This window comes from Chelon labrosus, assembly GCF_963514085.1.
Source record: "Chelon labrosus genome assembly, chromosome: 9".
Classification (NCBI taxonomy): Eukaryota; Metazoa; Chordata; class Actinopteri; order Mugiliformes; family Mugilidae; genus Chelon; species Chelon labrosus.
This window is the reverse complement of record NC_140359.1, coordinates 29,124,648-29,151,962: the sequence shown is the minus strand read 5'-3', so window position 1 is coordinate 29,151,962 and position 27,315 is coordinate 29,124,648. Positions and strand designations below refer to the sequence as shown.

Sequence of the window (27,315 nt, the reverse complement as noted above, 5' to 3'; positions counted from 1 at the left end):
AACCAAACAAAAAGCATCTTGAACTGTTCCTACTGTACCTCTGGAAAAGAACAGTAGCAGCAGAGGGTCTGTTAGCTCATTAACCTGCTACACAGCCACGGAAAACAACAAGACATCAGGCAGCAAATGCTTATTTTAACCCGTGGACCCTCTAGAGTTTGAAGTCAGAGTTCAGAGTTCAGTTAAATTAGAGAGCAGCTCTGACCACAGACATAATTAGACTGACAGAAGACAGTTATGAAGCCAGAGCATCACTTTAATTACACCTCGTCCTGAAGAAAGGAGACAATGGAGCTGGATTTTAAGAGGAAAGGGACTGTTTTCAGGTTCAGGTTCAGTTTTTAAAGCTCGATCATCTTCTTGTCTGACTCATGATTTCCTTTATTCCAGGCAGCTGCAGGTTTCTGTTCATGTGCTTCAGCGTTTAGTCTCCACCGAGCTGCACCTTGAATCACTCTGACATCTGATATGAATCTGGTTTTAGTCGCTCAAGACGTCCGGCCTTCAAACTTTGTGTCACCAAGCAGCAGCAGCAGCAGCAGCTTCCTCTGGTTCCTGATCTCCAGCTGCAGCTTTGGTTTGGCTGCAGCCTCAACTATAATTGTGTTTGGCCTCAGTGAAAAAACAGGGACAATGTGTGAAACCACGTGTTCAGTCCTGCATCTGTTCAGGTGCAGTTTTTCAAACCAGAACTTACTCTCTGTAAGTTCTGCTTTAGTCTGATCAGTCTTATATGTTTTTTTCCTGCATCGGTTCTTAAGAGAGAAATAATGGCAGAGAAACTAATGGGACAAATCCCAAAGACAAACAATCTGAAACAAGGACAACTGTACTCTCAGGGTTTCTTGAAGACGTTCACCACTCGTCTCAGATGGACACCACCCACAGATGTTCCTATTTAAAGCCCAACTCTCCAGCAGTCTCCTAGAACTCAACACGTGGATGAAACGTCTTCGTCAAACCGACACAGGTCCAGTTGTTTCAGCTTTGTTTAGATAAATCATGACCTGGATTTAACTGAGAACCTTCACAGAGACCAAATCACAGCTTCAGCTACAAATGAGATCTGATTAAAAGAGTGAGGGTCACACCTAAAGCCACATTCAGCTTTAAAAAAAAGACTTCTCACTCCTCCTCCTCCTCCACCTCCTCCTCCTCCTCCTCCCTCCTCTCTCTCAGCAGTAGTAGGAGCAGCTGAGCTCCAACATTTCAGAGGAACTCTTCAGATGAGCAGCTGTGCCCTCAAAAGGAGAAACTAGCATCTTTTTACAGCTCATTAGAGACATAATAATTTATTGGAGCCATGAAGGAGCTCTCTGTTGACGTCTTGCTGCTCTCTTTTGCGCATTTATGTTTCCTCTGCACTTTTCTGGATAAGGTTCGCGCTCAGGAAGCTGCTGCCGCTGGTGATGGTGATGATGATGCGCTCCGGCGGGGGTTGACATGGCAACACAACGGGCAGGTTTTCAGCATCCTGAGCCGCGGCTCTCAGTACAGGCCGTCGGCGAGGAGGCAAACCGGCCGTCACCCCGTGGTCGTCCTCAGCAGCCCTAACGACACGGTCTCCGCCGCGCCCCGGGGCTCCCCGCGGGTCCCGGCCTCCAGTGGCTCCGCGCAATTACGCGCCCTGATGCGCCAGCAGCAGCAGCCTCCGTCCGGCAGTGACGGTGAGTCTGCTCCGGTCAGACGGGAGGACATGATGGTGGGAGATGATCCCTACGATCCGTACAAATCCTCCAACTACAACCCTTATTACAACTACTACAACTCCTACTACAGACCGAGACCCCCGCCTCAGCCTCGGCCCGGATATGGCACCAGCTTCCACCAGAACGGTACGGAAATGTTGGCTTTTGTATGATATCACTTCATTTTCAGGAAAAAATCTGACAGTTAAGACCAAACAATTATTAAAACTTCATGAAAATACTGAGAATGTTCCTCATGTTTCTCTGGTTACTCTAAAAGTTTGACTCTTCTCTTTGTTCAGTCTGAATTCATAGTGTATCCTCCATCACACTGGGGAAATGGTCTAAATGTTTATTTTTCCTGCTTCTCTTGGAAGCAAATTAAAAGGATGTTTCAGTTTCTGGATCTTCTAGTTGGATGATGTTTGAAAAGGTCAGATAGAGCATAGGGTGGGTTTGCTGTGTTCCTGGTCCTCAGTTTAAAGGAGAACTCTGCTTTGAGTCATTCATCTCCACAGGGTGTGTTTGTGAGCCCTGACCTCGCCCCTGTACAAACTGGAGACCACACCCCGGAACCTGTGAGGTCATCATCATGGACGGATGCAAAGACGTCTCTTTTCAGGTGGCATTGATCCCAGATCTCTGGCTCCACCATGGCTTACGTGCCTGATGTAACGAGGGCCTGTACCAGTTCCCGCATAGGAAGTGATTCAAGTTTCTCGGAACAGTTTGCTCAACTGATTGAACCGAAGACTCAGAAAGAAAATAAAGTGGACCTGAATGAATAAACCAAGTCCCTAACACGACCATCAGCAGCCAGAGAAGCACCTTCAACGAGAGGCTGCTCCTCCCAAAGTACAGGACAAATAGACTGAGGAACTCCTTTGTCCCCCGTGCCATCAAACTGTTATTATTCTTTTTCTGGGTGTTGGGTATTTATAAAGTATAAAGTTGTCTATCTATTTATCTATCGATCAATAACTCTGTCCGAATCTGCTGTGTCATCATCGCAGGTCTCCCTGATCTGGTACCTGATCCGTACTACATCCAGATCGCCACCTACGTCCAGAGGTTGCCCATGTACAACCTGCGCTGTGCTGCTGAGGAGAACTGCCTCGCCACGTAAGAAAACTCTCTGGAGGTTTAAGTCCTGCCCTAAACTAACCAAGCCCAGATAGGCAGATTAATGAAGAGGCATCTCAAACGATACAAAGACCAAAATACCTCTGCATCAACTCAATAGTCCTCCAACCAACCAGAGACATTTAGCTGGAAACTGAATCATCTCCACATTAACACAGTTCTATTAGCCAGTGTCCTAGATCTAGACCACAATCAGTTCCCAACCGAGAGACTCTAGAACAACTTTACACCACAAAAATAACTGGTGGCTTTTTTTTTTTTTTTTTAGACCTATTTAAAAATCCTCCTCATTGGGTTCATTGGGTTAATTTTTATGTACAAGCAACACGAGTTAAACAACAAGCCTCTAACTGCAGCGCCCCCTGGTGTGTGGAGGCCGGTGACATAGAACAAACTCAAGGTCTGCATCATAAACATGCAGCTCTCACAAACTAGAAGCTATAAAACAGCATATTTGTAACCTGCTTCAAATTAAACATGGAAATTTTCTCTTTTATATTTTACAAAAAAAAAGGTATATTGACTTTTTTAATGCTGCTGAACCATAGACTGTGTATAAATATAGACACCACGTCTCCTCTTCCTCTCATTGGTCAAACTGACACTATTTTCTCTGGGATACGCGCAGCGCCATCTTGTGAGTTTTAAGCCAGAATCTGATCAGTACGGTCTGAGGGTGGAGCCTCGTGGCAACTGGTGGTCACCATTATGTCACATCCTGTTTCTATAGCAAAACATCTCAGAAAAATTGACACTTGAACATTCATCTTAACTACCTAAAATGACAGAAAACATCCTTTATAAATTTTATTTGAGGTGTATTTTAGTGTTTTAGTTTGGCACAAGTCCCGCCCACCAACATGGAGGAGGTGGAGTTTATGACCTATACTGCAGCCAGCCACCAGGGGGAGCCTAACTTGCTTTGACATCACTTTAGAGGAGCTGTTCCGCCGTCTATCTTTATACTGTCTGTGTGTTAAACATATCATTTATGCTTATAAATTAGAAAATTTCAATTGCAGCTTCATTGTCTTTATTACATTTTCTGTCTCTAATCTGTCAAATATTGAAGCCTTTTCTGCATCTGATTTCACTTTCCTGCATTTAATGCCACATAACATCTCATGCAAACGTCACAGAGAATGTGATTAACTCCCTTGTCGGAAAGAATGGAATCTTATGCAAACGCAGCTAAATGCAGATTAAATATAATAAAGTGCATTTGCATTAAAAGCAAACTACTGACCTGTTAGTTCTGTGTTTGTGCTGGTACCATGGAAGAGTTAACCACGATCTCTTGTGTCTTTGCTTCCTCCCTTCCTGCAGTTCCTCGAGTTACGCTCACGATTACGACACCAGAGTTTTGCTGAGGTTTCCTCAGAGGGTGAAGAACCAGGGAACGGCCGACTTCCTGCCCAGCAAACCTCGATATGCCTGGGAGTGGCACAGCTGTCACAAGTAGGTAGCAGGAAGAAGGTATCCGACACAAACCTGCTTTATTGATTCATGTCTTAAGGCCACCATATCTGCTACTTCCTGCTTCCCCACCGCTACATGTCAGAGTTAATATTCTACCTTTTGTACCTGAACATGACATGATGAGACTGTATTTCTGTTCTACCTGTCAGTATTTAAATCAACTTTTCGGTAATTTGAGGTGTGATTTACAAATTACAGACACAGACGATTTGCACAGGATTAAAATCAGAGACGACCTCTGACATTATCACACATTATTACCAAAGGTCTCCAGGTAAAATTAGTCCCATGTGAATCAGACTTAAGATACATTAAAGAAGTGACCTAACCTCTTCCCAGATGCGTTTCAATGGTTTTGTCGAAATAATTTGCAATTATCTCAAATTTTATTAAAAAACAAAAACAAGTCAATAAAGAAGAGAAGAATCACGTAATTCCTAACCCCAGCCCATCAGATTTATCACTTGATCCATCTGAGAGTTATCCTAGATTCAGTGGAAGGTATAATAGTGTATTGTCATCGGCGTAATGACGAAGGATGACGCCTAAAACAAGCAAAAACAGAACCAGGCCCTAAAATAGAACCCTGAGGTACTCCACAAGTGACTTGGACAGATCAGAGAGTCAAAGGGGATATTTTAATGCTGAATGTGCTTTTACTTTGATGAATTCAAGCTGATGACTTGCCGACTTGCTGACCTGCTTCAGAATGGTCTTAAACTACAGAAATGTTTACTTTAAGAATCTTTTTTGTGTCGTTCAGTCACTTCCACAGCATGAACGAGTTCAGCCTGTATGAGTTACTGGACGCCCAGACTTACAGACAGGTGGCTGAGGGCCACAAGGCCAGCTTCTGCCTGGAGGACACTTCCTGTGACCCGGGATACTACCGCCGCTTCGCCTGCACCTCCCACACTCAGGTATAAAACAAAAGCAGATTAACCTAAACTACTTCCACCAATAATATGTGTTGACGTGATCATTTAGCCTGATTTTTCTCCTCTGTGCTCAGGGTTTGAGTCCAGGCTGCTACGACACCTACAACGCTGACATCGACTGTCAGTGGATCGACATCACTGATGTCTCTCCTGGAAAATACATCCTCAAGGTCTGACTATAAAAAGATCGTTAAATATCTTCAGAAAAATAGTCCCAAATAAATGCACCACGTCCTCTTGCATGAATAAAGTTTGATAAAAACAAGGGTAAGCAGGAATTTAGGAAATCACTCAGCTTTTATAAATGAAATGATTAATTTTTTGAGTTAGAGATGCGGATAGGACAATGAAGTGAGACAATTCTTCTTCGTTGGTTCTACTCTGTACAACTCTGATCATTGTGTAATGTGTTGCGCTGTGGCTGCAGGTGACGGTGAACCCCAGGCAGCAGGTTCCAGAGTCCAACTTCAACAACAACATTGTTCGATGTGACGTCCAGTACACCGGCACCGCTGCACACGTCTCTGGATGCGCCATGTCCAGGTAAGAAATATTCAGACTGACGAGACACTGGTCTGGTCTCAGGTTTAACTTCATTGCAGGTTGGTTTTCTGCAAAAGTTCCATGGATGATTAATAAGAGACTGGAAGATGTTTATGGACCTACCAATACATGATCTTTAAGACACCAGCTTTGTCTACACCCTTATACTCCAAAGGACTCCAAATGGTTCATGTTTTCATGTTTTTGATTTTGATATTTAGTGCTTCCTTTTCTATGGATTCTTTCAAATACCCTTTGTTCTAAGGAAAACCCAATAAACACTAAAGCATAAAAACCACCTGACCAAGTACAGTCCAAATACCATCGGGGGGTAACTTCTGCAGTTATTACAAATTCCTCGAGGTCTCCTGGTGGTACTGATCCCGTGTGAATGGGGCTGAAGATACATTAAACATGTATTCTCACTAAAACGACCGATTCATCCACCCCTACCCCTACCATAGCTTTTTCCTGTCGATCTAATTAAAGGTAAAGATGACAACATGTAGAGCCCTGGTTGTAGTAGAAGGGTGCATACAAAGCTGATATATCGGTAGGACCATAAACATCTTGCACTTTGTTATGAATCAAAAATTTCTTTAATTTTTTAAGAAAAAACTGCAAAAGAGTCCACTTTAATATCAGATAAATCACATTTTACCAGAGGTGTTCTTGTTTTAATGTGCACTCTGTTCAAATTCAAACCAAATATCATCTGTCAGTCATCAATATGTTTGTTTTGTTGGTTCTTCTTGCAGCTACTGAGATGGATCCTCAGATAAGAGCCTGTAGAAGAACACAGGAGCTAAAGATACAGACTTGAAGAGTTCATCATTAACAGGTGGAAGCAGGAAACAAGTCCTGATATCTGGATTTCTTACTAACACATGTTTAACGTTCCTGCTGCAGGTGAGTTAATAACGGAGAGTTGGATTTTCATTACACGAGTACTGTACGTCCATCCTGAGAGACTTTAACCTCCATACAACTACATTTATCTGAAGCTGGAGTTTGTTTGTTTCTTTTTTGTTTGTTTGTTTTGCAGATTGAGCTTTTAAATTCATCATAAATCAACAGGCTGTTAGATAAAGAGATGGAATTTGTAGATTTTTATGTATTTTGTTTTATTTTTGGTTTAATAATACGGACGAGGATTAAGGCCACTGTAAAAGAAATGAGGAAGAAATGTTTGACTTTTATCAGAATTTTGAACAGAAGGACAGTTTGATTGAGAACTGAGACAAGTCTGACTCCAAGAATTAGGCTTTTCACAAAATTGAGTAATCTGGTGATTCAGTTTTAGTTTTACTGAATCTAAGAAATAAACTCAGAATTGATTTTTCTCAAAATTCTGACAAAAAATTACATATTCTGACTCTTTCCCTCATAATTAGAACTATTCTCAGGTTATTGACAATCTCTTTTTTAGACAAAATTTTGAGACAAAAGTCTGAATTATGAGGAAAACGGAATATATCAGAAAGACCCGGTGACTTTTCTCAGGTTTCTGACTTTTTCTTCAGATTTCTTACTTGGCTTTTTCTCAAAACTCTGACTTTTTTGTACGAATTTTGAAGAGAAAAAAAAAATTATCTTCTCAGAATTTTGAGAAAAAAGTCTGAATTCAGAGTAAAACTTCTAAGATATAAAAAGTCAAAAAACCAAAAAAGTACAAATTCTGACTTTTTTCCCTCATAACTTTTGTTATGTTATTGAGGAAAAAAGTCAGAAATGTAACTTTGTGGCTTTTTCTTGGAATTTTGACTTTTTGTCAGAATTCTGAGAAAAACATGATATAAAAAGTCTACATGACTTTTTCAGGTTTCTGACTTTTTCTCAGAATTCTAACTGGACTTTGAGATTTCTGACTTGATGCTTGACGAATATAAACTGTCTCAGAAATGTTTTTTTCCAGTGGCCCTGATCCTCTTCCTTATCGTTACTATTTTCTAGATGCTCAGGAAGTGTTACCGTCATTATTTTATGACAGAGTCATCTTGAGTTTTTACTGTTTTCTAATCTAAGCTAACAAAACCTCTTCTTCACTAATGACTTAACGAAGAGAAACATTTATGTAGCTGCATGTTCTCTGTACATTTATACTTGGCTTTTATAAAATGGAATGCAGTCATTTTACATTCAGTGTTGATTTAAACAGTCACTGATCTGACTTCACTGATGCTGTAGAGTAGATGTTTGGTTTTTGTTGCTAAGGGAAAACGTTTGAAGTGTTTCTGTTGTATAGAGTGTGTATAGAGCTCATGTTATCATCCTGCTTCACTGCTTCATATCACATTAATAAAGTTTGCTTCAGTGTGACCTCATGTGTGACTGAACTGTTCAATCCTTCTGCTTTCGTGAATATTTTAGATAATTTTAATACTGAATAAAACTCAGAGACAACACTCGTCTCCTGCGGTTTCTTCTTGTTCTTACTGAGTTCCTGGATGATCAGGTCTTTGCCTGAAGGTTCAGACTGAAATGAAGCCGTTCACGTCCACATCTAGTAAAAGAAGTGTAGAGAAGACAGAAGTGAGTCTCTATTTAGTCTTTTCAAATAAAAATGTCTTTAGTTTCTTTGTAGAGATTTTTTCACAGTTTGTTAAAAGGAACTCGAGCTTTCAGGAAATAAAACTTCTTTACTGAGCAATCATTTTATTATCAAGGAGAAGAACTGCCCAGAAGTTCAGAGCTGTCTTGTCTAACCACAGTCTTCTGAATTAATGTGTCTATTAACCCTTGGGCACTCACTGAAATTGAGAATGTTCTCTGATTGGCTGGATGAAAACCACATTCTTCTCAAACTCACTGAAATTTAAAATGTGTGCTGAAGTCACCATACATGGTTCCTCGCCCCATAAAGGGTTAAAGGCCTCGCTATGAGGACTGACATCCTGCAGGCTGGTTCATGAGGAGAGTGGGTGGAGCTCAGAGTACACCTGTAAACTTACCTCATGTGGCAAAACTAAGCTTTCAAGAAAGCAAAGAGATAAAAGAACCATCCATGATAAAAGCCCAGAAGATCTCCTGGACCTGGACGAGCCCCATGCATGCTACGCCTCGGCTCAAGGGCTGCAGCATCAAGTGGAGATAGATGATAGAGTTACAACAATAAAAGGCAAAAAGATGATGGGTGAGACTCTGCAGCTGTGAAGTCTTCAGGGACCTTTCCAGCCATGCACTTCAGTCCACACCTCCTCAGGATAATTAAGCCCAGGGACCATCCACTGGAAGGCCGGTGGAGGTGCAGAGAGACGTAATACTTGTTGTAAAATTCTACTTTTCGAAACTCTAAGATCCACAAGTACACCTGCACTTGGAGATTAAAGTCATCCAGAGTTTTTGAAGCCTGGAGCAAAGACATTGAACGCACCAGACTCTTCCCTGAAGTTGTTCTTGTCCTTCTCCTCCTTCTGGTTTTCTTCAGCTCAGTCTCTGCTGGTGTGAAATCTCTTCTTTCTTTCTCATTTAGCCACTAGATGTCATGGCCGAGCTTCAAACTGATCTGAGCTCAGAATCATGTTACATGTAGAAACCATGCAGAAGAGTTCTTCAAGTTATCTGACTAAAGCCGTGAAGTCGAATGTCTGATTCAAGGATGAAAATTGAGGCTGCTGACAAAAGAAATCAGAAAGGAAATAATATCAGTTCATTAAAACGTTACAGGTGAGAAAAACATTTTGCTTTAATTAAATAAAGTCCTCATGTCAGATGTTTATTTAATTTTATTTAATCTAATTTTCTTTTTCGTGACCAATTGTTAACCCCAAGAACAAACATTTCTAAACAAAGACACTAATTTAACATTAATTTAACACTAATTTGACTTTATTATTATTATTATTATTATTACTATTATTATTATTGTTGTTGTTGTTGTTGTTATTATTTTTATTTTTATTATTTGACTTTCTATAGTGACTTTCTAATGAGAATCTCCAGGTTTTTATTCTAAGGATAACGGACCTATGTAACGGATCCGCTTCCTTTTCAAAGATCGTCTATTAAATCGATGACTCATCAGTTAGAGAAAAACGGAGAAGACACTGCAGCCAGGAATGTAAATATTCATTAACAAAAATTAAATAATAAAAAACTGAAGGTGCTTTTGTCTTTGCAAAGAAACTGAAGAAATAATAATAAAAAAATAAAACACAGGACAATGATCAGTTTCAGAGGATAAACACATCTGATCATGTTTCCAAATATTTAATCACAGTTCACGCTGGAAACAATTAGATGTTTACATTTTATTAAATTGTCACCATGACACTCATTTCAGATTAGACCGGTGTCACTGGACAGTTTTACTGATTTTATTTTATTTGTTTATTACTATTTCTGAACATTTCTTTAAGCCTGTTATAATAAACAGTTGTTTCTGTAATATTATTAATATATACGTTTAAACACAAAAATATTCAGTAAATGACCAATTTCTTGTAACTTGTTTAATTTCACTTGAAAATTCTAATTTTTTTCTTTATTTTTTATTTTCTGACAGAAATTTGAGACCATTTATATTTACTGCTCTTTACTTTTAGTTTCCTTTATTCTAATCTTTATAGTTATTGATAAGTCTGTAAATAAACACAAGACAAAACATGAACCGTAGTTTTTAAAGGTTATTATTAGAGAATTAAAGGTAACTAGTGTTTCTGGTCGGACCGACGTGGTCCTCTGAAACGTGCTCAGAGTGAGCCCTCTCGTCGCTCGCTCCTCTCTGCGCTGCCCATATGTCAAAGTCTTTGTGCTTTTCAAGACAGAAGGAAAAAAACAGCTGGATCCGAGGAGCACCTCAGCTAGCGGCTCTGCTAGCTCACCCAGCTCCCCAAACCGGCTCAGTCCCCTCGGCTGCCTGCCTACCGTAAGGTACCGTATCACAAAACTGTCCGTTAACCGAGAGCTAACGGCTCCCCGGTCCGTCTTTTTTTTTTCTTTACCGGAGCCTTGTGTTTGACCCAATTTTCCAACTGCCTGCCAGTTAGCCGGGCTAGCATCCACAGCTAGCATCCACATTAGCCTGTGCTGATGCTCATTAGCCAGCTAGCTTAGCTAATTAGCCTCCTGCTGCTCCTTGAGCAGGTATGAGAGGATTAGAGGAGCTGTCAGGGAGGAGGAGGCTCCACGGCTTCTCCTCTCATTTACAAAAACACAATTATTCAGCTTCTCTAGCGTCTGGGAGGATGTTTGCTTCTAATTATTATCTAGTAACTGAACTAATCCTTTAAAATGTGGAAAAATAAGTAGATTTATGTGTTTTTTCCTTCTTTTCTTTCACTATAACTAAAATATTGTGTCTCAATCATCCACTGTGAGTCAGTTTGCTTCTTATTCTCATCTAGTCACCACTCAAAGGTCAAATATTTCTCTTAATTATATAAAAATAAACATAAATAAACATTGATTCTGCTTTTAAACCTTATTTTATTTGACTTTTATCCCACAAAATGCAATATTTCCCATATTTCTACCATTAAAGCTTAAATATTGTTTCTTAATTAGCTGCTAAAGTAAATCTGTTTGCTTCTAATTGTTATCTAGTTACTGGACACATCCTTTACAATGTAGAACAGTGAATATAGCTCTCAAATGTTCTTTTATTTAGTTTTTATTAACCTGTTTGTGTGTTTTTCTTGTCATAATTAACTCTGTACGTCTGTTTACTTCTTATTCTTATCAAGCAGCTACTCAAAGTTCATAAACTGATAAATTCTGCTCTTAAATGTCGTTTAATTTTCCTTTACTCAGCCTTCAGAGGATTTCTTTATTACCCCCAAATATTTACCACTAAAGCTCAGACAGTGTGTCTTAATTAGCTCCTCCAAGTCTGTTTGCTCCTAATTATTATAATTAATGAAGATAATTGCAGCTTGTTGTTACGTCAGAACCACAAATGTGCAAAACAAAGCTTCAAAGATCTGATTTAGTTCATTTAGATCGCTGTGGTATTCACAGTTTGATTTTAAAACCAGAAATGAAAACTGGAAAAAGAAAAACCCTACTGTTATTTGAGTTTTATTTTTAAATCCAAAACAAGAAAACTCTTTTATTGTTTTGCTTGAAAAGAGAAAGTCCAAACCCAAACTGTGCCGTCATGTGTTCCTGGTGGTTTCTATTTTTACTCTGGTTCAACAAACAGCGTTTAAACCAGAGAGACTCTGAGCTCAACCAACGTTTATTTCAAACCTTCTTCACGTTTCTTCAACCGACCGGAGACTTTATGTGACTCTGGTTCATTTTTACATCGTTTATCAGATTTGTTAGATGTAAACAGACTCACTGCAGCTAATTCAATTACAAAACTTGACTTTTAATGATAAAAATCTGGAGAAAAAATCACGTTTTGTTTGGAAAACTCCTCAGCAGGCTGGAGAAAGTTAGATAAAATAAGATTTAAGAGCAGCACTTATGTGTATTAATGTTAATTTCTCTGTAATTTAAAGAAACACATTCTCTTTTAGTATTTTCTAGATAAGAATAAGAAGTAAGATGCTTAAATTGGGTTTTTATGTGGTAAAAATATGTAGAAAATTATATTTGACAAGGAAAAAAGACTTATCGGCTAATAAAAGTAAAGTGAAAGAACATTTAAAGCATTATTTCTGCTTATTTTTTCTATAATTTAAAGTATTTGAGCAGCTACTAGATGAGAATTAGAAGCAAACAGACTTACAGGAGCTAATTAAGACCCAACATTTGAGATTTTGTGGTAAAAATCTAGGGGAAAAGTCACATTTAGTTTGGAAAAATCCTCTGCAGGCTGAAGAAAGATGGATAAAATAAGATTTCTTTACTTATTTTTTGTATAATTTAAAGGATTTGAGAAGCTACTAGAAAAGAATTAGAAGCAAACAGACTTACAGGAGCTAATTAAGACACAACATTTGAGGTTTTGTGGTACAAATCTGGAAAGAAATCCTCTGCCAGCTGATAAAAGTTGAATAAAATGACATTGGACAGAGAAAAAAAGACTTATCGGCTAATAGAAGTAAAGTAAAAGAACATTTAAAGCATTATTTCTGCTTATTTCTTCTGTAATTTAAAGGATTTGAGCAGCTACTAGATGATAATTAGAAACAAACAGACTTACAGGAGCTAATTAAGACCCAACATTTGAGGTTTTGTGGTTACAATCTGGGTAAGTCACATTTAGTTTGGAAAACCCCTCTGCAGGCTGAAGAAAGATGAATAAAATAAGATTTTTTTTGCGTATTTTTCATATAATTTAAAGGATTTGAGAAGCTACTACAAAAGAATTAGAAGCAAACAGACTTACAGGAGCTAATTAAGACGCTTAAATTGAGTTGTAGTGGTAAAAATATGTGGAAAATGACATTTGACAAGGAAAAAAGACTTACAGGCTAATAAAAGTAAAGTAAAAGAACATTATTCTGCTTATTTTTTCTATAATTTAAAGGATTTGAAGTTACTAGAAGCAAACAGACTTCCAGGAGCTAATTAAGACACAACATTTGAGGTTTTGTGGTACAAATATGTGAAGAAATCATCTGCCGGCTGATAAAAGTTGAATAAAATGACATTTAAGAGCAGAATTTATGTAAATGTTAGTCTTTAATTAAAAGAAAGGCAGAGGGAACAGATCTCTATTAAAACTCCAGAACAACGTTTCATCTCGTTGGTTGTTCTCCTGCTGCCTGGAAGGATTTGGACTCGTCAGCTGTTCACGTAAACAGAGCGAGCAGAACCTCCTCCTCCTCCTCCTCCTCTTCCTCCTCCTCTCTCCAGTTTTATTTTCTGATGTGGACGTTCTGACCTAAACTGTTGTTATCAAGGTTTTTAGGCGCGACTGTTTCTCAAAGCTGCAATCAGAGGTTTTTTACTCCCACGCAGTCTGAAAACAGCTCGGCTCCAAAACACGGAACCGATGGTTTCAGGACGTCCCAAGGCCACGAAGAGACGTTTGTTCCTTTCACTAAGGGACAGAAAATAAGATCAACAGAAAGACGTTTCATGGTTAGATAATAGCAGTAGCATGCTAGCTAACATTAGCGTAGAGGCACCGTCAGCTGCTCCATGGATCTTCGTAATGATCCAGGTTTTAAATCCTGTTCACGCAGTTTTAAATCTGCAGCAGAAAAGGATTTGTCCGTTTCAGCCTCCTGCTTCTGGCTGAGAAACTAGAAAATCCTCCTTAAAATAGAAGTGACCTGTTATTTCCACAGTTTCCTTTTTATTTCGCCGTGCAGCAGTTTGTCGTCGCAGCGAGAAAGAGACGAACAAAAACCGTAGAAAAACACTTAAAGGCAGCTTTTCAGCGCGACTGTTCTGGGTTTCCTGCAGCCGCTTCCTGTGTTTTATTCCTGCTGATTGTATCGCCTCAACAATGGCACCCTGAGGTGGCTTTTCTTCACCGTGCTCATGGATGTGATGCCACATTAAACTTCTATTCAGAGCATTTCTATGGATTTATCCTGTTCCATCTTTGAAATGAGAAACGAAAATAAAGAAACGATTCAAGCGTTTGTTGTCTTTCTTTTCCAGCTGCTCGTGAGGCTGATGATGTGGTGTGAAGATGGAGGCTCCTGAATACCTGGACCTGGACGAGATCGACTTCTCTGATGACTCAGTGGTCAGTACTGACGTGAACTCTCTGATAAAGACTTTAAGGTTTATTATCGGTCGCTGTTCTGCCTGAATTAGTCTGATGTGTGACCGCTGAGACGGGCCGGCGTCCTCCTGCTCCAGATAACATCCCAGCTGCTGCTCCAGCCGTCTTATTTATTTTAGCTTGGCCTTGAACCAAAACCACATCCCTGTAGCGTCGAAACGTCTTCTTCTTCTGTTTTAATGGCGGTTTGCAAGCATCAAAGCTGCCAAAAAATTAAAGAAGAAGAAGAAGAAGACACTCAGTCAAACAACAACAACAAACACTGAACGTTTAGAAGAAGAGAAAAGTTTCCTGGAGACAGCGTCAAGGAGAAACATCTTCCAGAGAGGGTTAGGGAGTTTATGGCAGCGTTGGACAAGGAAGACAAGGACAGACTTTAGGAAGCTACAGGAGACCAACTCTAGGAGAAGACAAGGAAGACAAGGACAGACTTTAGGAAGATACAGGAGACCAACTCTAGGAGAAGACAAGGAAGACGAGGACAGACTTTAGGAAGCTACAGGAGACCAACTCTAGGAGAAGACAAGGAAGACAAGGACAGACTTTAGGAAGCTACAGGAGACCAACTCTAGGAGAAGACAAGGAAGACGAGGACAGACTTTAGGAAGATACAGGAGACCAACTCTAGGAGAAGACAAGGAAGACAAGGACAGACTTTAGGAAGATACAGGAGACCAACTCTAGGAGAAGACAAGGAAGACGAGGACAGACTTTAGGAAGATACAGGAGACCAACTCTAGGAGAAGACAAGGAAGACAAGGACAGACTTTAGGAAGACACAGGAGACCAACTCTAGGAGAAGACAAGGAAGACAAGGACAGACTTTAGGAAGCTACAGGAGACCAACTCTAGGAGAAGACAAGGAGGACAAGGACAGACTTTAGGACGCTACAGGAGACCAACTCTAGGAGAAGACAAGGAAGACAAGGACAGACTTTAGGAAGCTACAGGAGACCAACTCTTAGAGAAGACAAGGACAGACTTTAGGAAGCTACAGGAGACCAACTCTAGGAGAAGACAAGGACAGACTTTAGGAAGCTACAGGAGACCAACTCTAGGAGAAGACAAGGAAGACAAGGACAGACTTTAGGAAGCTACAGGAGACCAACTCTTAGAGAAGACAAGGAAGACAAGGACAGACTTTAGGAAGATACAGGAGACCAACTCTAGGAGAAGACAAGGAAGACAAGGACAGACTTTAGGAAGATACAGGAGACCAACTCTAGGAGAAGACAAGGAAGACGAGGACAGACTTTAGGAAGCTACAGGAGACCAACTCTAGGAGAAGACAAGGAAGACAAGGACAGACTTTAGGAAGCTACAGGAGACCAACTCTAGGAGAAGACAAGGAAGACGAGGACAGACTTTAGGAAGATACAGGAGACCAACTCTAGGAGAAGACAAGGAAGACAAGGACAGACTTTAGGAAGATACAGGAGACCAACTCTAGGAGAAGACAAGGAAGACGAGGACAGACTTTAGGAAGATACAGGAGACCAACTCTAGGAGAAGACAAGGAAGACAAGGACAGACTTTAGGAAGACACAGGAGACCAACTCTAGGAGAAGACAAGGAAGACAAGGACAGACTTTAGGAAGCTACAGGAGACCAACTCTAGGAGAAGACAAGGAGGACAAGGACAGACTTTAGGACGCTACAGGAGACCAACTCTAGGAGAAGACAAGGAAGACAAGGACAGACTTTAGGAAGCTACAGGAGACCAACTCTTAGAGAAGACAAGGACAGACTTTAGGAAGCTACAGGAGACCAACTCTAGGAGAAGACAAGGACAGACTTTAGGAAGCTACAGGAGACCAACTCTAGGAGAAGACAAGGAAGACAAGGACAGACTTTAGGAAGCTACAGGAGACCAACTCTTAGAGAAGACAAGGAAGACAAGGACAGACTTTAGGAAGCTACAGGAGACCAACTCTAGGAGAAGACAAGGACAGACTTTAGGAAGCTACAGGAGACCAACTCTAGACTCATGACGTCTGCTCAGAATAATCCCGTCCCTCCAGACTTGTCCTCCTCGTAGCATGTGAAACCGTGGACGGAGCGTTTTAATTACACATCTGTAACTGCTTCATGTTCTACGTGGAGCAACAGAACTACTGCTGCTGTAATTAATATCTAAATATAACTGCTGTGCTCAGCTGCTGCCTTCAGCTTCCTCTCTCTTTGTCTCTTAATCTTCTCGGCTGCAGTATTCCGTCACGTCTCTGAAGAGCATCCCAGAGTTGTCCAGGAGGAGCGATGGCCCGGCCGAGGAGAGACCAGGTAACTGAGGACGTAATAAAAATACACTTTAGTTTAGTTCACGTCTCTAATCACCTCCTCCTCCTCCTCCTCCTCCTCCTTCATCAGTTCCAGCCATCAACTGGAGCCGTGGCGTTTCCTCCCACGGCGGTGGGGGAATCAAACCCACGGGCCTCGCCGAGGTTCACAGTAAGTTCCGGCCGGTGAAGAGGGTCTCGCCCCTGAAGCACCAACCAGAGACCACCGACTCAGACTCTGATGGAAAGGTCCAGGGTCAGGGTCTGGTCCAGGGGGAGCCGGGGGAAGGCAGCAAGGACGACCCCGGCTCAGACAAACCGACCAACGCCTCCACCTCCTCCGACGAGCCGCCGGGAGGGAAGGTGAAGAGCATGGGGGGCGGCGGCGTTGGTGGTGGCGGCGTTGGGAACAACCCTCAGGCTCTGTTCGGGGAGCTGGAGCACTACGACCTGGACATGGACGAGATCCTGGACGTGCCTTACATCAAGTCTAGCCAGCAGATGTCCACGCTGCCTCGCGTCCCCCACGACAAGCGGTCGGTGACGGGGAGTAATCTGGGCGGAGGCACCCTGGAGAGGAACCGGGGAGGAGGACTGAAGGGCTCCGCTTTGCCCCACAACGAGGCCCTGAGCCTGGGCAGCAGCAGCTCACAGACGCCGGTGAGGGAACCAGAAACCTTCATGTGTCTTTGTCCAGGTTGTCCTCCTGTCCTCCTGGAGACGACTCTGATCTCCTGTGGTTCATGTGTCTCCTCCAGTACTGTGTCCTGTCTCCTGTGAAGTGGTCCGACCTGAGGAAGTCCAAGTCCATGGATCCAGACCTCCACCACCTCCACCGCTCCCCAGGAGGAGGAGGAGGTTACCAGCCGGAGCTGCTGTCCTCTGGCCTCCTCAGCTGCTCCTCCTCCGTCTCCTCTTTCTCTGACGCAGGTACGATCTTAAACTCCCTCTCTGCTTTTATTTTCCTCCTCTTCTGTACTAAACGGACGGTTTTTGTTTTCCAGACAAGCTGCTGTCTGCTCGCGTCTACCCAGACTCCCAGAGCCAGAGGCCCGGCGTGGAGCCTCCAGGGGGCCCGGGGCTCATGTTCCCCCTGCCAGGGTGCGGCGTGGGCAGGCAGGACGCCTCCAAGCCCTGGGCCCCTGGGACGGGAGGAGCGGGATGTGGGCCGAGGGCGTTCGGAGGAGGTGGGGGAGCAGGAGGAGTGGAGGTGGTGGATGAGGAGTCCAAGAAGAACCAGAACATCATCAACATCGTCAGGGAGGGACAGATCTCACTGCTGGTGAGTGTGTTATAGCCTCCTCCTCCTCCTCCTCCTCTTCCTCTTGGTACACCTCTACCTTTGTCCTTCCTTACTCCTCCTCCTCCTCCTCCTATGTCCAACAAAGGTTCAAAAAAGGCAACTGGACTTGTAGAGTTTTTTGAGAAGACGTTTGGTGAAACGTCTTCTCAAAAAACTCTACAAGTCCAGTTGCCTTTGTTGAACCTTTGTTGGACATACCATGACCTCCTCCTCTTCCTCCTGCAGCCTCACCTGGCCGCCGACAACCTGGAGCTGATCAGAGACGAGGACGGGAACAACCTGCTCCACATCTCGGCCGCTCAGGGCCACGCCGACTGTCTGCAGCACCTCACCTCTCTGATGGGGGAGGACGGCCTCAACGAGCGCAACAACCAGCAGCTCACCCCCGCTGGACTCGGGGTCAAGGTCAGCGTCTCTCATTCTTACCTGACGGTTAGATGTCAGACAAACCTCGACCCAGCTCTCTGCAGACGTTTGATTGGCTGCTGGTCAGTGAGGTCATGACATGCAGGTTTCTGATAATGTACAGTTTTATATCCGCACCCTGAACTCAAACTGAGGAAAGTTACCAACACTGAGGAGCTCCTGTTTTGGAAACCAGGCTCTTGATTGGCTGCCAGACAGGAAGTGTGTTATCTGGAGACAAGCTGGGCCGCTGTGTGCTGATCCCTGATTGGCTCTTATCAACAAGACGCTTGTTTATTCACCGTGATTAACAGGACGACAGATTTCCAACCACCTGGTCCTTGTTCTAGCTGCGTACTCAGGCCATAAATCTGTTCACACAGTCGTACGGTGGAGACCTGCCGACCATCTGGGGACAAGAAAAGACAAGTTCCCACAACGTGAAACATGAAACGTTAGTTAGAAGATTAATTTGTTGGTCAGGAAAGTTTTATTGTTTTATGATTAGGGAAAGTCTGTAGGGAATATGGCTGGGTTTAAAAAATATAATTAAATAAATAAATAAAAACAGCTAAATAAATAAAAGCATTAAAGAATTACAAAAAATAAAATAAAATTAAAATATATAAAAATTAGGAAAAGGAAATACAGTAGAAAGAGTCAAAAAATAAATATACAATAATGAGAAAAAATAAATACAATAGAAAAATACATTAGAAATGGACACAAGGAAAAAATAGAAATGGGCAATGAGAAAAAAAAATACAATAGAAACTGAATAAATTTAAAATAATGAATAAAAAAGAAAATAATTAAATAATTTAAAAAATAAATACAGTAGAAATGGACAAAGTGTCAAAATTAATATATTAGAAATAGATAAAATATTTAAAAAAAAATAAATACAATAGACATTTACAAAAATGTGAAAACATAAATACAATAAAAATAGATGTAAATACATATAATAAAATCTTGAACATTTTTAAATAAAATACAGTAGAAATCGTTAAAAAAATTGAATATACAATAATGAGAAAAAATAAAATACAATATAAAATAACAAAAATGTGAAAAACATGAATACAATAAAAAAAATATATTAGAAAAGGACAAAAGGAAAAAAAATAGAAATGGGCAACGAGAAAAAAAAAATACAATAGAAACTGAATAAATAAGAAAATGAATAAATAAGAAAATAATAAATGAATTAAAATAATAAATACAGTAGAAATGGATTAAGTGTCAAAATTAATATTATTGGAAATAGATAAAATATTTAAAAAAATAAGTACAATAGACATTTACAAAAAATTTGAATAAAAATAATATAAAATAGATTATAATAATGAGAAAAAACAATAATGAGAAAAAATAAATACAACAAAAATAGACAAAAATAAATATACTGCAATGTCCGGCCTGAAAGTTGATGTCTAGCTTCTGTTTAAGATTCAAAAAGTCTCACAACAGAGAAAAACTGCACTAAAGACACATTAAAGTTGATAAAGTTATGAACCAGAATCAACATGAGTGTGTGTTTGTTGCAGAACGGTCACCTGGAGTGTGTCAGGTGGATGGTGAGTGAGACGGAGGCCATCGCTGAACTGAGCTGCACCAGAGAACATCCCAGTCTGATCCACTACGCTGCCCGCTATGGACAGGTAACACACACCTTAGTACTCTATTAATACTCTATTAATATTCTATTAGTACTCTTACAGGAGGGGCAGGAAGCTGATTGATGCCCCGGGACAGTAGACAGTAGGGAGTAGGGAGTAGGGAGCAACTCAGGTCTCAGTCTATTGGTCCAGTCGTTCTGTTATTAACTGAGTTCTGTGGGACACAGGTTCAGTTCAGTCTGGCTGTAGATCCTAGACCCTAGACCGTGTCTATGTGCTGTATGATGGATCCTCCATCTGCTCTGTCTGCAGGAGAAGGTCTTGCTGTGGTTGCTTCAGTTCATGCAGGAGCAGGCGATCTCTCTGGACGAAGTCGACCAGAACGGGAACACGGCCGTCCACGTAGCGGCTCAGTACGGACACCTCACCTGTATACAGGTAATAACCTGCAGCTTGGGTCTGTGGGCCGCGCTCAGACTGATCTGGTCTCAGTCCACGTCTCAGACCGGACTGATCAGACTCTGGGTCCAAACTCACAAGATGGCGCCGCCCGGGTGTGGATCAGTAGAGTCAGTTTGACCAATGAGAGGAAGAGGAGATGTGGTGTCCATATTTATATACAGACTATGCTTCAACACACAGTGAGAATAAAGAAAAACCTTCAGGTGCTCAGCTCCTGGTTAATCTGATAAAACACTGATTTATTATAATAAAGTAATAAAATCATGTTTTACTGTATGAAGCTCATTTAGTCTCAGTAGAAGCTGTGTGTTGTTTTCTTCTGGTGGCTGCTCAGGGAGAGGCGGATGTTATCAGTCTTGTCTGCTTCCTGTTGGCTGGCTGAGCCGACAGTCACAACACCGACCACTAATGATGTGTTTTAAATAAAACTAAATATAAAACAGCAGATCTGACGTGTGCAGTTAACTTTACAGACGTTATAAACTAATGTTGTTGTGTCTGAACTCTGAGAACCAGGACTCAGGCCTGCTGTGTGTTGGTTCTGTGTCCAGACTCTGGTGGAGTACGGCTCCAACGTGACCGTCCAGAACCAGCAGGGGGAGCGGCCGTCCCAGAGCGCCGAGCGGCAGGGACACACCACCTGCGCCCGCTACCTGGTCGTCGTGGAAACCTGCATGTCTCTGGCCTCGCAGGTTGTCAAGCTCACCAAGCAGCTCAACGAGTAAGTGACAGACTCAGATGAACGATGAGTTAGAGGAAAACAAACCGTCTGAACCGTGTGTGTTTGATGTGCAGACAGGCAGCAGAGAGGATAGCTCTACAGAAACACATGCAGAGACTGATGGACCCCAACAAGGGAGAGGGGACGCCCTCTAGGTCGCCTAGGTAACGCACACTCTACATACACCTGCCTCAGAACACACAATGAGTCCTGGGTCACATTAAAGACCACCTACTCAACAGGGCTGATCTGAGGAAGAGGAGTTTAACTCCTTCATTCAACCACTAGTAGAAATGATCACATGAATCAGTGATGTCTGTTCATTAGTAATGAGAGCCTTTTAAAAGATTCTGAGAACCAAACTAAACTAGAAACTAATCCTTCCTTCTTTCCTTTCTTACCTCCTTCGGTCTTACCTTCTTTCCTTCCTTCCTTCGTTCTTTCTTTCTTTTCCTTCTTTCCCTCCTTCCTTCCCTTCTTCTCTCCCTCCTTCCCTCCTCCCCTCCTCCCTTCCCTCATTCCAACTTTTCCTCTTTCTTTCCTTGTTTCCTTCCTTCCCTCTTCCCCACCTCCCCTCCTTTCTTTCCTTCTTTCTTTCTTTCTTTCTTTCTTCCTTTCCTTCCTTCCTTCCTTCCTTCCTTCCTTCCTTCTTTCTTTCCTTCCCTCCTTCTTTCTTTCCTTCCTTCCTTCCTTAAGCTTTCTTCCATCCTTCCTTCGTTCCTTCCTTCATTCCTTCTTTCTTTCCTTCTTTCCTTCCTTCTTTCCTTCCTTCCCTCCTTCCTTCCCTCCTTCCTTCTTTCCTTCCCTCCTTCCTTCCCTCCTTCCTTCTTTCCTTCCTTCCTTCCCTCTTTCTTTCTTTCTTTCTTTCTTTCCTTCTTTCTTTCCTTCCTTCCCTCCTTCCTTCCTTCCTTCCTTCCTTCCTTCTCTAAAATAACTACCATCATAAATAAATCAGATCTTAACATGTGAGAGTCTTTCCATCTGGTTCCAACATCTGGATCATGTCTCCAAGTCAACCAGCAGCTGTTGATGGTTCTGATCCAGCGGTAGGTAGAGATCCATTAGAGACAGCAGCTGTGACCACATGATGGCGCTGCTGATTTACAGACACACAAACTGAGATCAGATCTCAAGTGCTGGCTGGGGACGCATGTGGAGACACATTTAGATTAAGACCAGGTGGATGGACAGGTGAGACCAGGTGAGACCAGGTGGGACCAGGTGAGACCAGGTGAGATCAGGTGATGATGTGAAGGTCTGAACAGGGCATCTGATAAAATGTTTCCACAGAATAAGACCAGATATCAGTTTATAAGAGGTTGAGGTCCCGTAGCTCAGAGTAAGAACAAGAATAAAGTCTGAGTAGATCTTGATGAGAGGCCGTGAGAACTGATCTGATGTCAGGTGAAGCAGCAGCAGCAGCATTTGACAGTGATGACAGGAGATTTACAGGTGAGCAGCACACAGCCATAATACAACAGGTGTGTTACACATATAATATCCTGCAGCTGTGTAAGTCTAGGTAGACAGGTGATGAGTGTAACGCTTATTGTCATATCAGCATCACTAATATTAGCTAGTGTAGCATTAGCATTTGATTAGTGATTGTTATCTGCTGAGGATCTGTTTGATTGGTTGTTTATGTGTTTGGTTGTTTTAGGTTAATGAAACATGGTGTTATTATTTTAAATGTTATATTTAGATTTAAACTCTAATCAGTGATGATAGTAGTAGCAGCAGCACTGTACTAGTAGCAACCAGGTACTATTATCAGAGGTAATGGTTGTAGTAGTAGTAGTAGTAGATATAAATCAGTGTAATGATGATTTCTGTGTCTCTCTCTGACTCCAGCTCCCATCAGCCCTCAGTGGAGGCGTGGCCAGAGATGATGCTGACAGCAGAGGGGACCCCCGGTGACGGTCAGTGGTTGGTCCGTCAGGGAGGGGTGGCTCCAGACTCGGTGCTGAGGCAGCTCCTGGGGAAGGACATGTCTGAGACGCTCTGTCCCAGGGAGAGGCTTCCCCCGGCGGCAGGTGGTCTCAGCAGGGACGGCCCCGGGGCCTCTGGGGCCTCTGGGGCCCGCAGGACGGGGCTGGTGGAGAGAAGAGAGCTCAAACTCGCTAGACTCAAACAGATCATGCAGCGGTCTCTGAGTGAATCCGATTCGGACGGTTACCCACCAGAGGAAGGTAAGAACCAAGGAGCTCCGCCCCCAACCACTCTGCGACCTGATAGGCCGTCCCACCTCCCCATCGCAGAGGAGGAGCCAGTGTCCAACCACCTCAACGTGATGATGAAGAAGCACCTCCCCACCTCCTCTTCGTCCTCCGCCACAGTCGAGAGGAAGCTGGCCTTTACTCTCAGCGGGTCAAAGTCGGTGGACAGCATCGGTTACAACCCCTCCCCCACCTCCAGCGACCCCGAGGCCGTAGACGGCAAAACGCCGGACGCTTCCGCCGACTCCCACGACGCCACCAACGGCCAAAAAGTCGCAACCAGCCCCAAAAGTGCCCTGAAGTCCCCCTCGTCCCGCAGGAAGACGTCCCAGAACCTCAAACTGAGGGTCACCTTTGACGAGCAGGTCCACAAGAGCTCCACCCAGGAGCCGGAGCCGACCAAAGGACACCAGGGGAAGGAGAGGACTCCAACGGGGAGCTCTGAAAGCAAGCGTCCATTCGGGGCGTTCCGCTCCATCATGGAGACGCTGAGCGGGAACACAAACCACAACAACAACAACAGCAGCAGCGGGGGTCAGTCGGGCTCTGCCGTTAAACTGTCCACCTGTCAGAACTCACCTGGCAGGAAGTCGGAGAGCAAAAGCAGCCCAGGAGGCGGAGCCAAGGGCAAGAGCAAAAGCAGTAACGTTTAACCAGCGAGTGCCTGAACCGGAGGGCAGAGAGCACAGAGACGACCATCGAACGGAACGAGGCGGAGAACGTGAGGAACAGATTCAGATGATTTCAAACAGAGAACAGATAATGTTTGAGCAGAACATCCAGTGGTATCAGCCATGAGTCATCCTCCAAAGACATCATATAAAAAACATAAAGGCTTTAAAGAGTTCAGGTGTTTCCTAAACAGATTGACGGTTGGAAAACCAGTCATCAGGGAGCGTTACTGCCTCCTACTGGACTGGAGTGGAGCGTAACTTAAGATTGTTACATACTCCATGAGAAGTGAGAAATTAGTTCTTGTTCTCAAGGTGAGCAAGAACAAGAACAAAATCCGTGCATTGGTCAAACTAATGCACTGATTTTGTTCTTGTTCTTGCAAGTGGTAATCCATATTTACATACAGTCTATGTTACATCCACAACTCAAATTAGATCACTATTTACTTTTACTGAAAAATTACAGCTAGTTTCTAATTTGTAAAATTTGCACCTTGCAGATTCGTCCATCGTATAGTGTTAGCTTCACCGTCTACTGGGGATGTGCAATATTTCATCGTTTAAGATATATCGTCAAAAACATTCCCCACGGTAAGAATATGTCACGCCGCGATAAAAACGATAAATTCTCATAGATGACGTATATATGTGCGCGACACACTCGCAGCCCAACACGTGTGGAATATTGACAAACTGACAACGGCGGAAGGCGGAGCAGATACGCCGGGCAGCGAGGAGCTCGTTCCTAATCGAGGCTCCACCTCCATTATCTGGTTTGGTTTTAACCCCTTAACGCCTGAATTGATTTTTCAATTATATAAAGAAATTAAATATTTGTATTTTTGCTTACCACTCCGGACGGTCCTACGAGAAACTATTACTTGCAAAAGGTTCCTAGGGAATTTTTTGAATGTGCACAAACCAACATTGGAGCATTACATGCGTTATTTCAGCTGCAGTCTGAACGGAAACAGTGCGTCGCGAATTCGCGACACTAGGCATGAAGGGGTTAAAAAGTCTGATGCGGAGCAGAAAATTACAAGATACAAGGTTTGCAAACAAATAGTGCATAAAAAGGACAGTAACACCACTAACTTGTTCCACCACCTCAAACACAAGCACAAACCAGAATATGAAGAAAGACAGAAAATGAGCAAGGATGCAGAAGCAGCGTCGACTTCATCCAAAGAGTCCGGTAAAAAAACAACAACTCAGATAAAACTTACCGATGCATTATAGTCAAAAAGATTAGGCTGAATTGGTGTTTATTTATCGTTACCGTGATAAATACCAGAAATTATCGGTCCATATCGCCCATCTCTAGCGTCTATAAACTGGTTGGATTCGTTTCCAGCTCCAGAAAAAGTCAAACTTTAATTAATTCAGATGATTTTCCTCAAAGTTTCTCACGTTCTCTGCCTCAGAACGTTCGGTGTTTTCCACAGAACAGAAACGTTTCAGCTCTTATTCGTCTGTTAATAATGAAGGAACCTGTTTATTGATGAACTGATTTTTCAACTTTTCCTACTTTTTTTATTTTTCACTTTTACTTTGGTTTAAATCATTTGTACAAAGAAATCTTCCTGAACGGAGAGTCATTACTGAACCACGCTACAGATGAAGTATTTATGTTTATGCACACAGTTATATGATTTGAATTCTTTTTTTTTTTTTTTTTTTAATGTGGTTATAATCATGCACAACAAATACTTTAAAAACCACTGTATATATATATTAGTATTTAATTCATTGTTGTTGTTTCTTCTCTTTGCATCATATTCCACACATTGTTTTTAATCATTTTGTTTTTTATTACCTATGCAGTATTTTTCTTTCGGGGCATGAAGTAGACGTTTTAGATGTGATGTGATTTTGAGACGGGGAGGTTTAACGATGCACCTTCTACAGCGCCTGACAGGCTGAGATTTATTACAGCTTCCATCAGATTGTCAACGTTTATTTACGCTCGAGGCTTGAAAACCGAGAGACTCTTGTTCAGTGTTTGGATTTGAATGACTGAATGTCACGTTCAGAAGGAATTTTATTGGGTTTTCTTCATTGGAGCTAAAGAAAATAATCAAGAGCTATTAGAATAATTCAACAAACGGTTTTGTTGCGTCTCTTGCCAGAAGTCCACACAACCTATTTGCAGTAATTAATGTCCAGGAGTTTTCCAGGTCATTAAAAGGTTCCTTCAGTCCTGAGAAATGTAGGTAAACTCCTTTAAATGACGACGCCCTCCACTTTTTTCATTGCACATCTCCATGTCCAGTGTCCGCTGGATGTCTTCCTTCAAATAAATGATTGAGAACTTGTTCTTTGTGTCTGTTGTAGGATTTATTCTGCAGAGAGATGATCAGCGATGATCAGAGACTCTTCAGATAGATATGTGAGTCAAAAGATGTTCATGTTTTTACTTTGCAAAAGTGAAAGTATTTAAATTTATTATCCTGGAAGGCCCAGCCCAACTCACTGAAGTTTTAAGTGGTTGAAAGTTTATCTTGAGTTTCTGCTCCAGCAAAGATCTGCCGGGCCAATCAGATCATTTAGGGGCGGGGCTTAATGTGGGAGTAGTAGTAGTTTTGTGTAATTTTCTCCTTAATACAAACTTTAAAGCCAAATTTATGCTTCAGTGCCAGACATGTGTTGTAGAAATGTAAATGCAAAGATCTCAGCTTCTCTCAGACGTCTTCTCTCTTTTCTGTCGCAGAGATTTTAGTAAAAATTGTTCAAATTTTTTTTCTAGCAGCGTAATTAAAGAACGATTCAGACGAGCCGACACAAGTCTACGTGCTAACATGCTAACACCAGGCTACAGCGTAGTACGTGGATTCATGTCAGATGTTTAAACCAAAGTTAAAGCCTCACTAGCAGCCCCTAGAGGCTGAAGGGTTCATTACAGGGCTGCAGTTTCTTCGACTCTGTCCAGATGTTGTCATCGTATCTTGTCTTTTTGGAAAGAAAAACTCTCGACGTGTTTAACCTGAAGCTTAGCTGTTTTTATCCTTTAAGTTTCTGCTTTATCGTCTGTAGAAACAGACACAGATCAAAGTCTGAACCCAGTTTTATTTGTGTGTAGTTTGGATTAATGGGATGCTTGCTTTACTTCCCTCTGGTTTACCGTCAGCTCGCTGCAGTTTAGCATTTCGTCTTTGTCCAATGCCGTTCTTGAATGTGCAATGTCCTTTATAAATAAGAAAATAAATAAATATA

General features: G+C 42.0%; 2 protein-coding genes across 3 annotated transcripts; both read left to right on the top strand.

The window, feature by feature from the left end:
- Positions 1-923: 923 nt before the first annotated feature.
- lox (lysyl oxidase) lies at positions 924-8,110 on the top strand. Its single transcript, XM_084551233.1, has 7 exons — positions 924-1,835; positions 2,702-2,810; positions 4,158-4,289; positions 5,074-5,230; positions 5,323-5,418; positions 5,676-5,791; positions 6,550-8,110. Exons 1-7 carry the CDS (start codon positions 1,304-1,306, stop codon positions 6,554-6,556), a joined length of 1,149 nt encoding a protein of 382 aa, XP_084407359.1. The 5' UTR covers positions 924-1,303; the 3' UTR covers positions 6,557-8,110.
- Positions 8,111-10,564: 2,454 nt separating this feature from the next.
- On the top strand, positions 10,565-26,486 carry sncaip (synuclein, alpha interacting protein). Of its 2 annotated transcripts, XM_084550956.1 has the most exons (12): positions 10,565-10,663; positions 14,297-14,384; positions 16,631-16,703; positions 16,791-17,359; positions 17,458-17,629; positions 17,704-17,981; positions 18,228-18,407; positions 19,958-20,071; positions 20,342-20,467; positions 21,043-21,212; positions 21,287-21,376; positions 23,064-26,486. In XM_084550956.1, the coding sequence occupies exons 2-12, from the start codon at positions 14,328-14,330 to the stop codon at positions 24,079-24,081; spliced, it is 2,847 nt and encodes a 948-aa protein (XP_084407082.1). In that variant the 5' UTR covers positions 10,565-10,663; positions 14,297-14,327; the 3' UTR covers positions 24,082-26,486. The 2 variants fall into 2 exon arrangements, with proteins under 2 accessions (XP_084407082.1, XP_084407081.1); XM_084550955.1 differs by lacking the exon at positions 10,565-10,663 and having other exon boundaries at positions 14,202-14,384.
- Positions 26,487-27,315: the final 829 nt, after the last annotated feature.